This window comes from Salvelinus sp. IW2-2015, linkage group LG22, assembly GCF_002910315.2.
Source record: "Salvelinus sp. IW2-2015 linkage group LG22, ASM291031v2, whole genome shotgun sequence".
Taxonomy (NCBI): Eukaryota; Metazoa; Chordata; class Actinopteri; order Salmoniformes; family Salmonidae; genus Salvelinus; species Salvelinus sp. IW2-2015.
In genome coordinates, this window is record NC_036862.1 from 13,685,468 (window position 1) to 13,698,050 (window position 12,583).

The following is a 12,583-nucleotide window of genomic DNA, read 5'->3' on the forward strand; positions in this document are numbered from 1 at the left end:
CAGTGTTTTATAAACGTTAATAGACCCATTTGCTGAGGTAAGAACGGTCTACTCCTGGTGGTCTGTCTCCTACTACTGGTGGTCCTACGTCTCCCTCACGCGGACATAACCATGCAGACTAAGCAGCCGAATTTCACTTATTCTACCAGGAGGAAATTACTATTTGCTTATTTTTTTAAAAGGTAGTATGAGTAGACCCATTAACTGTCCAGAATCATATATTACTAACAATAACATGTATTACAGAGGATGGATAGGCTATGTAGATATATTTAGAAGCAGACCTAGAGAAGGGGAAAAAAGACAACCAAGTCGTAGTATTTTATAAGGAAACTTTATGTGTGCTTGTGAAATTCACTTTTAGACAGAAGGCCGTTTTGCAGTTTCCAGTACAGCAGATAAGGTTTGATATTAAAGAGCACAGAAATGAAGAAATCACAATTCCCGAAGTTCAATGCTTTCCAACCAGGCATGTAAAAGTACAAGCTTTTGGCCCAATTCTTATTTTTCTCCAGTCCCTCTGGCTCGCATCCCCCTAAGCTCCTCAACCCCTCTCCTTTACAAATATTAAAGAAATAAAACAAACGTCTTGCACTTAATTTAGTCAATTTCTTCAAATCAATTCCTGCCATCTCTCTGAACTCTGTGATATTGGATATAGATGATTGCATAGATTGGTAGACAGTCATTTCCTTTTATTTAAGACATAATGGAATGTTTATTAAGACTCTGGCCCCCTCCCTTTGCCCTCCTTTACACTGGGTCCCTGCCTGTCCTGCTGCAGAGAGAAGACAGACAAGGAGATGGAGGGATGAAAGAGTGAGAGACAAGGCTGTAGCCACTAACAGGCACATTTTTAGTACTCCAATTGTTTCCAACTTCCTCGGGGAACTCTCTAAAGTGGTGTTCCTATAGAAACAATTCAACTGAGGATAGTGGTGGGCCTTCACTTTGTCCATGTAAGCTTTACATGACCTGATATTATTTCATATGTTCTTCAGTTGAAACTATAAATAAATGATTAGATTGGGTGAACAAGAGCATCTTATATGCCTCCATGTCAAAGTGATATATCAGGAAAGCAAAGTTTCTTAAATGCCAACATGTTTATGTCAAGTGTCATGTGATGTTTACATAGAAGCTATAAAGGCCTCACATATACTTCCTCCAACTAAATTGTCACCATATCTTCAATCAGACAGGATTCCATATTTGACCGTTGAAAAAATAACAAAAATAAACCTTTACCCAAATGGAGACTCACAGTAACTCAAACCTATCTACGGTACTCAATGTGTGAAACTGCTATTTCTTTTTTCCTTTGCCGTTTGTTGTTTTTCCTTTTAAAAATGCCACTTGTTTTGCCCTACAAGCCTGCGATGAGTATTCTGACTGTGTTGCGTACTGGAAAAATAAGTATGTACAGCACTGAACCCAATTACTCACATTTGCTGGACAAAAGAAACAAACAAACAGGAGGAAAAGGAAAGAATTGAGGTTAGCAATCCAAGTTCCAATTATCCAGCAAAATGTGGTATGGGTACATGTCATTATTCTCTGTTCAAACCCCCTGCCCCCCCCCCCCCCTTCATATATCTCTGTGTTCTAATCCGCAACCCCCCCCCCCCCCCAGCAAGATAAAATAAACAAAAAAAGGTATAAGAATCAGAATATCTTGTACCCCGTCCCCAAGAGAGAGGTGAAGATGGACTTGCACTACAGAGCAGTGTCCTCATTCTGTTCTGACCCAGAAGCGCACCTGTGGTTGCTGTTTTCACCCCATAACATGATGTGCATTTGATTGTAGTTGATCTGTGAACAAAGTAAGTTGAGGATAACAGGTTGCGACAGCCAACCAGTTTGAGATGAAAACCTGCACACTCAGGGGCACTGCAGGACCAGAACTTAGAGGGAGCAGTAGAGCTGTCCACCAATCACTTCCCAGGACTCTCCACATGCAGCCCCTCCCTCTTCTACAGAGCCAATCAATCCACTGGCTGCAGACTCACTCCCCTCTTCTCTCCTCCTACTGCTCTCAGTAACTGCAGGCTATATCTAGAGGGGTGGAGAGTGTCTGCTCTGCATTGGGCCTGGCAAGCCTCTATGTACCCCCCTTCCACCCCAAACCTCATCCCGTCCCCATCCCTCCCCCCTGTGGTGTGCTCCTAGAGGTCACTCTCCCCGTAGAGGGCGGTGGAGAAGGACATGTAGTCGAGGGCTCCGGGCTTCGCGTCGGGGCCTGAGTAGGGCGCCATGCGGGCGATGCAGTACTCCGCCTGGTCTGGAGGCAGCTCACGCCTCAGCTCCTCAGCCGTGATGAAGTTCTGACAGAGAGAGAGGGAGATGGAAGAGAGGGAGGGGCGGTGAATAACAGAGTGATAGTTGTGTAATAATAGTTTGTCTACTTCAGCTGTCTCAAGTAGCTGCATCTCTCACACACACACAAGCCCAATACCATTCCACCCACACAAACCCCCCCACCTTGTCTGCAGCCAGGATCTTGAAGGAGGCGATGACCTGGTCGGCTGTGTCGGTGTCTGTGGTCTCCCGGGACATGAAGTCTATGAAGGCCTGGAAGGTGACTGCGCCGCTGTTGTTGGGGTCCACTATGCCCATGATGCGGGCAAACTCGGCATCGCCCTGGAAACCACCACCACAGGAAAAACATGGGTTAACCCAGACAAAAATAGGAAATCGAGGGCATCATTGACCAATGACCAACCTCTGAGCAATATTACCACTAATTAAACATTTAACTTATCCATTTGAGTTGAATTTGACAACAAGCCTCAACGATAAAAATTGTATTAATATCTGCTTAGGGGCAAGGTTATTAAGAGGGATTGTGTTACAAGACAGTTACTACACATTAAACTTACCATGTCATAGTAGCTACAACAGTAAGGGTCTTACTCTAAACTCAAGACAGAGGGAGAAAAAGATTGAGAGGAGAGAGAGAGAGCAGAGAGAAGCGGCAGGCAGTACCAGGCTGTTTCCAGTCGCAACGAGCAGAGCGCGGTAATTGTCCATGTCCATCTGCCCTGTGCGCTTCTGTTCCCAGGGGCCGAGAGATGGAGAGGAGGAGGAACAGATATGGAAGGAAAAGAAGAGCAATAGAGGGAGTGTGAATTCGAAGAGGACAGAAAATGAAGTGAGGAGGAAGACATGAGCAGATAGAAGCATGGGAAGAGGAGGAACAAAGGAGGGGAGGTGCGGAGGTGAGTAATGTGAGAGTGAAAAAATAAAACAACGTTATAAGAGAGACGAGTCAAAGCAAGGTAAAAAAAAACAGCAGTGTCGGAGCTGAGGCTGGAGGCCAGTGGGTGAAATGAGGGTGAATGACAGCACAGGCAAGGAAAGAGCCAGGAAGAGAGTGGCCCCAGCAGTTTAAACGGGTAACAGCAGCAGCCCCTCTCTCCTCCGCTCCCAACCTAGCTTGATTGTGCTCCTTACCGCTTTGTTATTCTCCACATCGTAGCCCAGGCTGATCAGGCACGCCTTGAACTCCTCAGCCATCAGGGCCCCACTGTGGTCCTGTGAGGTCACCACCAGCCAATTACAGCGCACACCGCGATGACGGACACCAGGATGGACCAAGCACAGCAGGATGCCAGGTGGGAGTGGTCAGGTGATGGGATCATGGCATGCAAGATGAGGGTGATGGACAGACAGACACAGACAAACGCATGTTAGATGTTAAACAATGAGCTTATGGGGAAAACACATCTGTGATCCTAGACACGATGACAGGCACACCAGTGACCATGAGGGGCCAGTGTCTCCAAAGGAGAGGTATGGTGTTGCGGGATGGGTGAGGTGAACTCGGGGGTTACCCCCCCCCCCCCCCAGTGCACTCAGTTCCACTCTACACAGCACCAGCCCTCTCCAACCCATGGTGAAACAAAACTAGTTCCACCTGTGAATGTCAACAAACAGGAAATAGACTAGACTTGTGAGGATGAACCTATGTCTTACTCCCACCGGAGTTTCCCTTCTGAAATAAGAGGGGGGACTTAAGTACTACGCATAAGACTTAAGAATCTGCACATACATGAGTTAAGAGTAAACCCCTCTTCGAGTAAGATACTCAACTGCAAAAGCTGGTGACAATAACAGCCTTGTCGCAGACATTTTTTTTTAAATGTTATTTTATACATAAAGAAGCCCTCCTGTCCCTCTCGCATGATCCCTGCATGTTGACCCCTGACCTTGTCAAAGTGGTTGAAGGAAGTGCGGTACTCATGCAGCTGCTCCTGGCTGATGCCCTTGGCGTCGCGGGTCAGGATCTGGTTCTCGATCTCGTTGATGGTGCGGGCGATGGTGGTGAGGAGCTGCTCCCAGCCCACCCGCAGGTGCTGGGATGCAGGGAAAGATGGAGAGAGAGAATATATATGTTGAAGGTTAACCACATGCAGAAGAAACAGTACTGAGTAAGGCGGAGAGATGGTAACAAGTGTAATGTGATGTGTAGAACAGAGACGAACGGACAAACATAGATCTAATACAGGGAGAAAAAAAAAATAACTACAGGCTGTCATTGTAAATAAGAATTTGTTCTCAACTGACCCAACTGGTAAAATAAACTTGTCACAATTTTTTTTAAATAGACGATGAAAATCAGAGAAAATAAAAAGGTGAAAAACAGTGACCTATATCAGACAGAAAAATAACCAACAGATAGTCCCGAGCAGGGTAGCATCCCAAATGGCCCCTACTCCCTACATAGTGCACTACTTTTATTACCAGCCCTGGTCAAAAGTAGCACACAATAAAGGGAATAGGGGGCCATTTGGGCTGCAGAAAAGCCAGTGTTTTGTCGAGCTACCTCCATGGTGTAGGCGGTGTATTTGTTGTCAAAGATGAGAGCCTCCTGGATGAGCTGATGGTCTCCCTCCAGCTGGTCGATGTTGGGCTTGTACTCTATGATGCTCTGCTCATACTCTCTCAGGTTCACCAGCTGGTCCTCCAGAGTTCCATTCATCTCAATGGATATCCGCCCAATCTCCTGTACACACACACACAAATATTCACGGATCAGATCACCAAAAGGCCAGGGCCGGCGTGTATTCACTAGGCACCAAACGGAAGAAAACAGGAAGGGTCAACCTGGATGATCAATTTAGTTTTCCGTTACAAAACATTTAAAAACATGTTCTGTTAACTGCCATTATGAACACGACCCAGGAGGCACAGAGTCAATAGAGCTAACAACTCTAAGAGGGCTGAGTCAATCTTATGTCGTATGGATCTGTGCCTTTGCTGTACCTCCATTTTGGTCTGTATCCAGGGCCCGACGATGTTGGCCTGGGTGGCAAACTTGCGGCGCAGGTGGTCGTTAGACTGCTGCTTGGCCAGCTCCTCCTGCAGGGCCCGGTCACGCTGGGGCACCAGCTGTTCCACCTACAAAACACACACCAGATGGGGGCGCCAGTCAGCACAGCACACATCCCCATAGTAGCAGCAAAGCCACAAGGCTGAGGCTCACTCAGGGGCCTGTTTTAGGTAGGTTATTAACTACCACAAAAACTGTCAAAAGCACACGTCACAGAGCATATGAACATACAGCCACAGGTACACATTGAAAACACACACACACACACCTTGTGCCACTTGTCGTCGATACTCTTGGGTGTGATGGTGGTGTAGGGGTTGCCCCCGCTCAGCTTGATGCCGTTGTACTGGGCAATCTTCTGCACCTCGGCCTGAATGGCCTGGATGGCCTCCCGCTCCTTGTTGGCCTCTGGGAGGGTAGACTTAAACTGCTCATGGGCTGTGATTAGGCCCTGTAAGAGAGAGGAAAAGGGAGAGAGAAAGGAAGGAGAAGGATGGGAAATGAGGTGGACAGAGGGAATGGACAGATGAAAAGAGAGATCTGCATGGTATCACAGTACGTACCCTTATCTGTCAGATGAACCCGTGGATACCATACGTGCAAGTATGAAGGACGTTAACAGTATTTTCACAAGCCAAAGCTAAGTAGCGTTAGCGCAATGACTGGAAGTCCACAGGTACGGTAGCATTGCTACTGAACCGGTCGATTTCCAGTCATCCTGAACGTTCGTTACCCAGTGCGAGACTAAATGACAACTTCATTGACAACCTACTGTTAACAGCACAGGTCATGATGATACATTGTGATAGTGGAGACCCTCCGGGGATGTAAAGCAGTAAACGGTTGGTGATGGGTGTAACTAGTCTTTTACCTGGATCTCCTCGATGTTGTGAACGATGAACATGTCCTGCAGGTCCTCCATGGCCCCCTCCATCCAGTTGTTGAAGGGTGCCGCCCTCTTAGCGTACTCCAGGTACAGCTCGTCAATGGACTCCAGCTGCTTCTCTGTCCTCTGTGGGGGGAGAGACTGGGGTCAGGTACCTGCTGGGAACACTAGAATCTATGTGACAGGGATTGAACATGAGACACAGAAGTGGGGTAAGGGAACCCTGGTAGAAAGTCGGTGTGTGTGTCTACACATTTTTGAAGTGTAAACGTGTCCTTGTCATGACCTTAGAAGCATGTCATGTATGAGTAGATGGGAGTGTGTGAAAGGTGGCTGGGCGGGGGCGTACCTCCAGAGACTCCCTGCGGCTCTGGGTGAGAGACCCCAGGGCGTCCCACTGCTCACAGATCTTCTGACAGCGGGCATTCACACTAGGGGAGTCGTAGTAGTCCAGCTCACTGGGGCACAGGGAACACATACGTGTAATTATTATCTTTACACATGAGTCCTAATCAACCTGCCCGCAATCGCCATCCTTGTATTCCCCTGGATTATTTCTCCATTCATCCTTCCATCCACTCTGTCCCCTCCCACGATCTCCCATCCTCTCCCCCCCCCCCCCCATCTGATTTACTCCATCCCTCCATAGACTCCTCAAATCCCTCCCGCTCTCTTACTTGAGTTCCTGTGCGATGGCAGCGATCTGCTCCACGCGGTCTTGGTGGGCGGCCAGGTCAGACTCAAACGCCTCGTGTTTCCTCAGCAGAGCCTTGACCTCCGACAGGCTGGCTGTCTCATAGTCCTTCTGGGTCAGCATGGCCTCCTTACCTGGGGAAGGAAGGGGGGGGGGGGGTTAAAGACAGTAAGCCTCAAGATATCCAATCCAACTCATTCAAAACCCTTACTTCTTCAATATATTATCAATATGGTTAAAGCAGGGGAATCAACAAGTTTCTAGGTAGAGTACGGTTGCAAAATTCCAGTAACTTTCCCCAAACTCTAAAGTTTTCCAGAAATCCCAGTTGGAAGATTCCCAGAATCAGCAGGGAACAAGCAGGAAATCCAGAATCCTCCAGAAACTAGTTCTGGAAAATCTGGGAAAGTCACTGGAATTTTGCAACCCTATGGTAGAGTGAGGGAAAGGGGCAGTGTAGTCTGTACAGTAACTAGCGTCTCAATACCATCAGTCCAGGACTCGTGGATAGTGGCTTTCTGACGGAACTTCTCAGCCAGGTGGTCCAGCCTCTCCAAGCGACGGATCTCGTTGAGCATCCACTCCTCGTAGCCCTTCTCCGCCCCCTCCAGGTTGTGCCATGACCCGTTGATATCCTGCAGCCAGGGAGAGGACACTGATCCACCATACAGTAGAAAGAACACTACACTGTATAACTGCATTACTCTCTCTAGTGCAATTTGTTTATAGATGTATTTGGTGTTATAAATCATGTTGTCATGCCTTTTTAAACTGTCGCAAGCCAATTTCCCATTATGGGACAATAACGTTAACTATTATAATGATCTAAAGAATAATGATAGTGAAATAATACAGAAGAGTTTTATGACGTGTGAATTGTCCAATAGATATGGATGGGCATCATTGGTACAACTGCTCTACATGTTTAAACCGTCTGTTTCCATGCGTCCGTCCGCCAGTCCCACTCACCGACACCATGCGTCCCTCGGAGGGCATGAAGGCGGGCCTGTTGCTCAGCCTCAGCTTGGTCTGCAGGGTGTTGAAGTTGATCTCCAGCTGACACTTCTCCTGCACCTTGGGGGGCTTGTGGACGCGGCGGTAGCCCCGGAAGTCCTCCAGCTTCTGCTGCATCTCGGCCATGGTCTTCTCTGGAGCCCGGTTCTCCAGCCACGGGATGGTCCGGCGGATCCACTCCAACAGCTAGGGCAGAGGAGAGGGATAGAGTGATGCTAATAACACGTATAAGTGTGAGAGAAAGGAGGGCAGATGTTTTTATGGGAGATATGAATAAAACTGCAAAAGGTGTAAGGGAAGTTTAGTGGAGAATTTGCCTATTTGGAGGTGATGAGGAAATAACACCTATGGAAGTTACTAGAGGAGCTAGGAAACATGGACAGCCCATCAGAYGGACAGAGCAACATTTCTCACTGACAGACAGTAAACTTGTGGTGAGGAGGGAGGCAGGTACAGACAGAGAGTAGACGTGTGGTGAACAGAGAGTAGACGTGTGGTGAGGAGGGAGGGAGGTACAGACAGAGAGTAGACGTGTGGTGAACAGAGAGCAGACGTGTGGTGAACAGAGAGTAGACGTGTGGTGAGGAGGGAGGGAGGTACAGACAGAGAGTAGACGTGTGGTGAACAGAGAGTAGACGTTTGGTGAGGAGGGAGGGAGGTACAGACAGACAGTGGTGTACTACTCACGTCACTGGCCAGCTTCTCGTAGTCCTCCATCAGGTGCTCATTCTCCTGGTTGACAGCCAGCACCTTGCAGATCCTATTGGCTGCAGTCTCAGCCTATCACAGATGAGAATCGTCAGCAGTGCAAATACACAGGTTGCTTGTTATGGATTAGGTCGCCAACGTCAAGGAGCATGTGTACAAATGTGTGTGGCTTTTACCAGAGTGGGGTCAAATGTACAATACAGATCAACTGTCTACCAGTCGAAGACAAATGCAGTTCAAGCTCAAACTGAAGGTACTATGTACCGTGTGCTGGCCTTACTCAACTGGAGTTTGACTTTTAACTAGACGGAGTGTAAGATCTCATTTTAGCTATGAACAACGCCGTAAACTGAGTGAACACACAAAAACCACACACTAGCCGTGACTTGCACTTTATTTAAACACCGTGCACATACGCAAAGCCGTTGGATGGCTGCACAGTAGTACGGGTAGATGCTAACGCAGCATGCTACAGCTGACAATGGTTAGTTCRATGTACTGTGTGTGCCAACTTCACACGCTGTGGCCTCAAAAAGCTACATGCTTCTCCTATACAACGGGAGCATTCGGTCTGGTTCTGTACCGCTTTTGTCCACATCAGCTGGTGTGTTTAGGGACTTAAACCACTGAAATAAAGAAACAGTAAGAAGCTGTATTATACCTTGGAACGTCTAACACTACTGAGTAATCTCCACAGAAAAACACATTATACACATGGAAACAGTTGCGGTGTTAACAGTTGAACCGTCGTTAACAGCGCTTCCCACAGATCAGTTGAAGCTCATTTCATCCAACGTCATAACTGCTTTGTTAGAGTAACGCCTTAACTGTAGCTATGGGAAACACTGCTAATGATCAGTCTACGGGGGAAGAGTTGAAACAGGGAAGTTACAGAGTAAGGAGGGGTGTTTTTGTTGTTTCGTAGAAGTGTAGTGTGAGCCCAAAGCGTCAGTGAGCATCCTTGGCCAGTGTGACATTGCCAGTGACCCTGGCTGGTGTCACAGAGGTCAGGGGGGGGTTAAAGGTGGCGGTGCTCACCTTCTGGGCGCCAGAGAAGGCGTGATAGAAGCAGGAGACATAGGTCATGATGGCCTTCTCGTCGGGCCTAGGTGCCCACGATATCTACACAACCCTGGCCAGGCAGTGAGCGGAGAGAGAGAGAGAGAGAGAAGTGGTGAAGCCAAGCTACCCAAAGCCAGAGGGCCCCGCCACACAGTGAGGTGGGGGGTGAATGAGGGGTGGGGTGTAGTGAATGGAGTAGACGCCGGACCCACTGCTGCTGCCCCCTACTCTGGGGCCTCCAATGAAGCACTGTGGGAAGGGGGGGGGTCGCTGTGGGGTTACCATGAAGAAGGAGAAAAGCAGACAGAGAGCCACCTCGGGAGACAGGAGGGGTCTGCCGGGGCCACAATGCGGAGGTTGGGAAACACACCATTTGGATTATAATATTTAAAACTGTCAAGCTGGTAATAGCAGAAAAGGTCCTCCTGGTCCTAAAACTAAAGAGAAGGGGTACACTAGTCTAACCAATGTCCATACTGTTTCTGGAGGATTAATGATTGTTCACAAAAAATGAACAAATGATTGCCCAAAGGACTGTATGTTAACCAGCACGGCGGGCCACTAGCAGCTTACTGTGGTGTTCTGGAGTCAAGGCAACAGTGCGACTGTGGCAAACAGTTCTGCATGAGCACACACCTCTCCTGAACTGGAGTGCATAAACAACTTCTTAATGAATAAAAAACTAATTACAGCGACATTAAAAAACATGCCCGGTCAGCAGGCTTCCTGTTCTCAGTCCACAGGGAGAGGAAGAGCGGGGAAAAGAGAGGATGTGAAAGGAGGAGAATAGAGAGAAAAGGAAGAGAATAAGAGGATGAATCGAGCAGAAGCAGATAGAGAGGACCAGAGGCGTTGGGGGTGAAATCAAAAAAACACACAAACATCTAGGAAGATGTTTCTCAAGAGTTTTTCTATTTCCGTCTGACTTTAGCCTACCCTCTGCTCAGACACAAACTGACCCAGCGGATCTAGCCTACCTCTGCTCAGACACAAACTGACCCAGGCCTGATCTAGCCTACCCTCTGCTCAGACACAAACTGACCCAGGCCTGATCTAGCCTACCCCTGCTCAGACCAAACTGACCCAGGCCTGACTACCCCTTACCTTGCCCCTTCAGACACAACTGGACCCAGAGCCTGATATCTAGGCCACGATCCCTCATGCTCAGTAAACTCATACGAAGGCTGCGACCCCAGGGATCCCTGACTTGATATCAAGAAATCATATCAAACCTAGAAGAGGCCCCGGGCCTGATCACAAATCCAAGGCAATCATAACGTAGAACGAGGGCCCTCGTCCCGAGCACCACACCGAGCAGCCATGAGGCCCTGTTGATTTACCAGGCACAAGTCATAATTTTGTAACGTATCTAAGAGAGCAAAACCGTTCAGTTTACTTAGTTTCGTTCATAGGTCGTAGTCTTAGGTATGAGCGAAGACGTGTTTTCTCTAAAAAAGTTCCGGTGAGGCCCCCATAATCAAGACATGCTGCCGCATGGGGAGGGAACAGTCCACGAGCGGTAGAAGCCGGCCATACGACGAGGGAGATGTCCTGGACAGAGGACAGGACACCTTCAGCGGAGGGAAAGGAGAGAGGGTGGGAGATGTGTAGGATGGGGGGCAGGAAGGAGTAGTGCTGGGATTGGGTAAGGGGTACCTTCGTGGGCTCCAGAGAAGGCACATTGGGTAGAAACTGGACACATAGGTATTATGGCTTTCTCATCCGGACGGGCAGTGTTCACAATGTCTGTAGGGAAACCACAGTTTACACACATACAGGCAGACAGAGACCAGTTATTACACAGAGGTGAGACGAACAGACAGGATAGTTATACACAGAGGGAGAGCAACAGAGCAGAGGAGATAGTTATACACAAGAGGGAGACACACAGGACAGGATGAAACCAGTTATACACAGACAGTTATACACAGAGGGAACACAAGGCGGACCGCGCGAGGGATAGTTATCACACAGAGGGAGACACACCAGGCAGGGATAGTTATACACAGAGGAGACACACAGGCAGGGATAGTTAATACACAGAGGGACACACAGCAGGGACAGTTATACACAGACAGAGACAGTTATACACAGAGGGAGACACACAGGCAGGAGCAGGACAGTTATACACAGAGGGAGACACACAGGCAGATAGTTATACACAGAGGAGACAACGACAGGCAGGGGATAGTTATACACAGAGGGGAGACACACAGGCAGGGATAGTTATACACAGAGGGAGACACACAGGCAGGATAGTTATACACAGCAGGAGACCACACACAGCCGGATAGTTATACACAGACAGGACAGATACACAGAGGGAGACACACAGGCAGGATAGTTATACACAGAAGAAGACAGTTATACACAGAGGGAGACATACAGGCAGGGATAGTTATACACAGACAGAGACAGTGTATACACAGAGGGAGACAACGACGGCCAGGGCACAGTTATACACGTAGAAGGAGACAGACAGACACACTTCACAACAGCTATTCAAACTGAAAGATAGAATTGTGAACAGGGAAACTGGGGAGCGGACAATCCAACAGAAAAACGGTTGAGAAGGATGAAGGGAGGGAGAGGAGAAGAGGGGGGGCTGAGGCTAACGGTCTGTGTGTAAAGGGTGACCACAGCAGCCGTGATGGCACACACATCCACCTGCACATTGGAGTCATGGATTGCAAGAGTAGTCAGATGAATGAAACAGTATGAATATGCAGAAACACGCATACAATCACACACACACAACAGGAGTAACTTGCCTTGTGCATACCTCTGCGTCCATCTCTTGGGGATGTCTAGTATTCTCAGCCACCTCAAAAGGCATTGTTTCAGGTTGTGGTCAAAGGGTATCCTGAGCAAACAATCAGAGGGTGAG

The 12,583-nt window shown here is 48.3% G+C and overlaps 1 protein-coding gene and 1 long non-coding RNA gene across 4 annotated transcripts; one reads left to right on the forward strand and one right to left on the reverse strand.

Annotated features, from left to right (window-relative positions):
- Window positions 1-318: 318 nt before the first annotated feature.
- On the reverse strand, window positions 319-9,934 carry LOC111982854 (alpha-actinin-4). Of its 3 annotated transcripts, XM_024014500.2 has the most exons (15): window positions 9,673-9,934; window positions 8,614-8,706; window positions 7,882-8,112; window positions 7,400-7,547; window positions 6,896-7,046; window positions 6,568-6,676; window positions 6,204-6,344; window positions 5,601-5,783; window positions 5,266-5,400; window positions 4,826-5,005; window positions 4,209-4,355; window positions 3,454-3,534; window positions 2,986-3,051; window positions 2,482-2,640; window positions 319-2,324 (listed from the first exon to the last, which is right to left on the reverse strand). In XM_024014500.2, the coding sequence occupies exons 1-15, from the start codon at window positions 9,718-9,720 to the stop codon at window positions 2,166-2,168; spliced, it is 2,031 nt and encodes a 676-aa protein (XP_023870268.1). In that variant the 5' UTR covers window positions 9,721-9,934; the 3' UTR covers window positions 319-2,165. The 3 variants fall into 3 exon arrangements, with proteins under 3 accessions (XP_023870268.1, XP_023870270.1, XP_023870269.1); XM_024014502.2 differs by lacking the exon at window positions 3,454-3,534; XM_024014501.2 differs by lacking the exon at window positions 2,986-3,051 and having other exon boundaries at window positions 9,673-9,930.
- Window positions 9,935-11,755: 1,821 nt separating this feature from the next.
- LOC139022800 (uncharacterized) lies at window positions 11,756-12,131 on the forward strand. The gene is made up of 3 exons (XR_011473841.1): window positions 11,756-11,843; window positions 11,913-11,946; window positions 12,085-12,131. It is a non-coding gene; the product is annotated as an uncharacterized lncRNA (long non-coding RNA).
- Window positions 12,132-12,583: the final 452 nt, after the last annotated feature.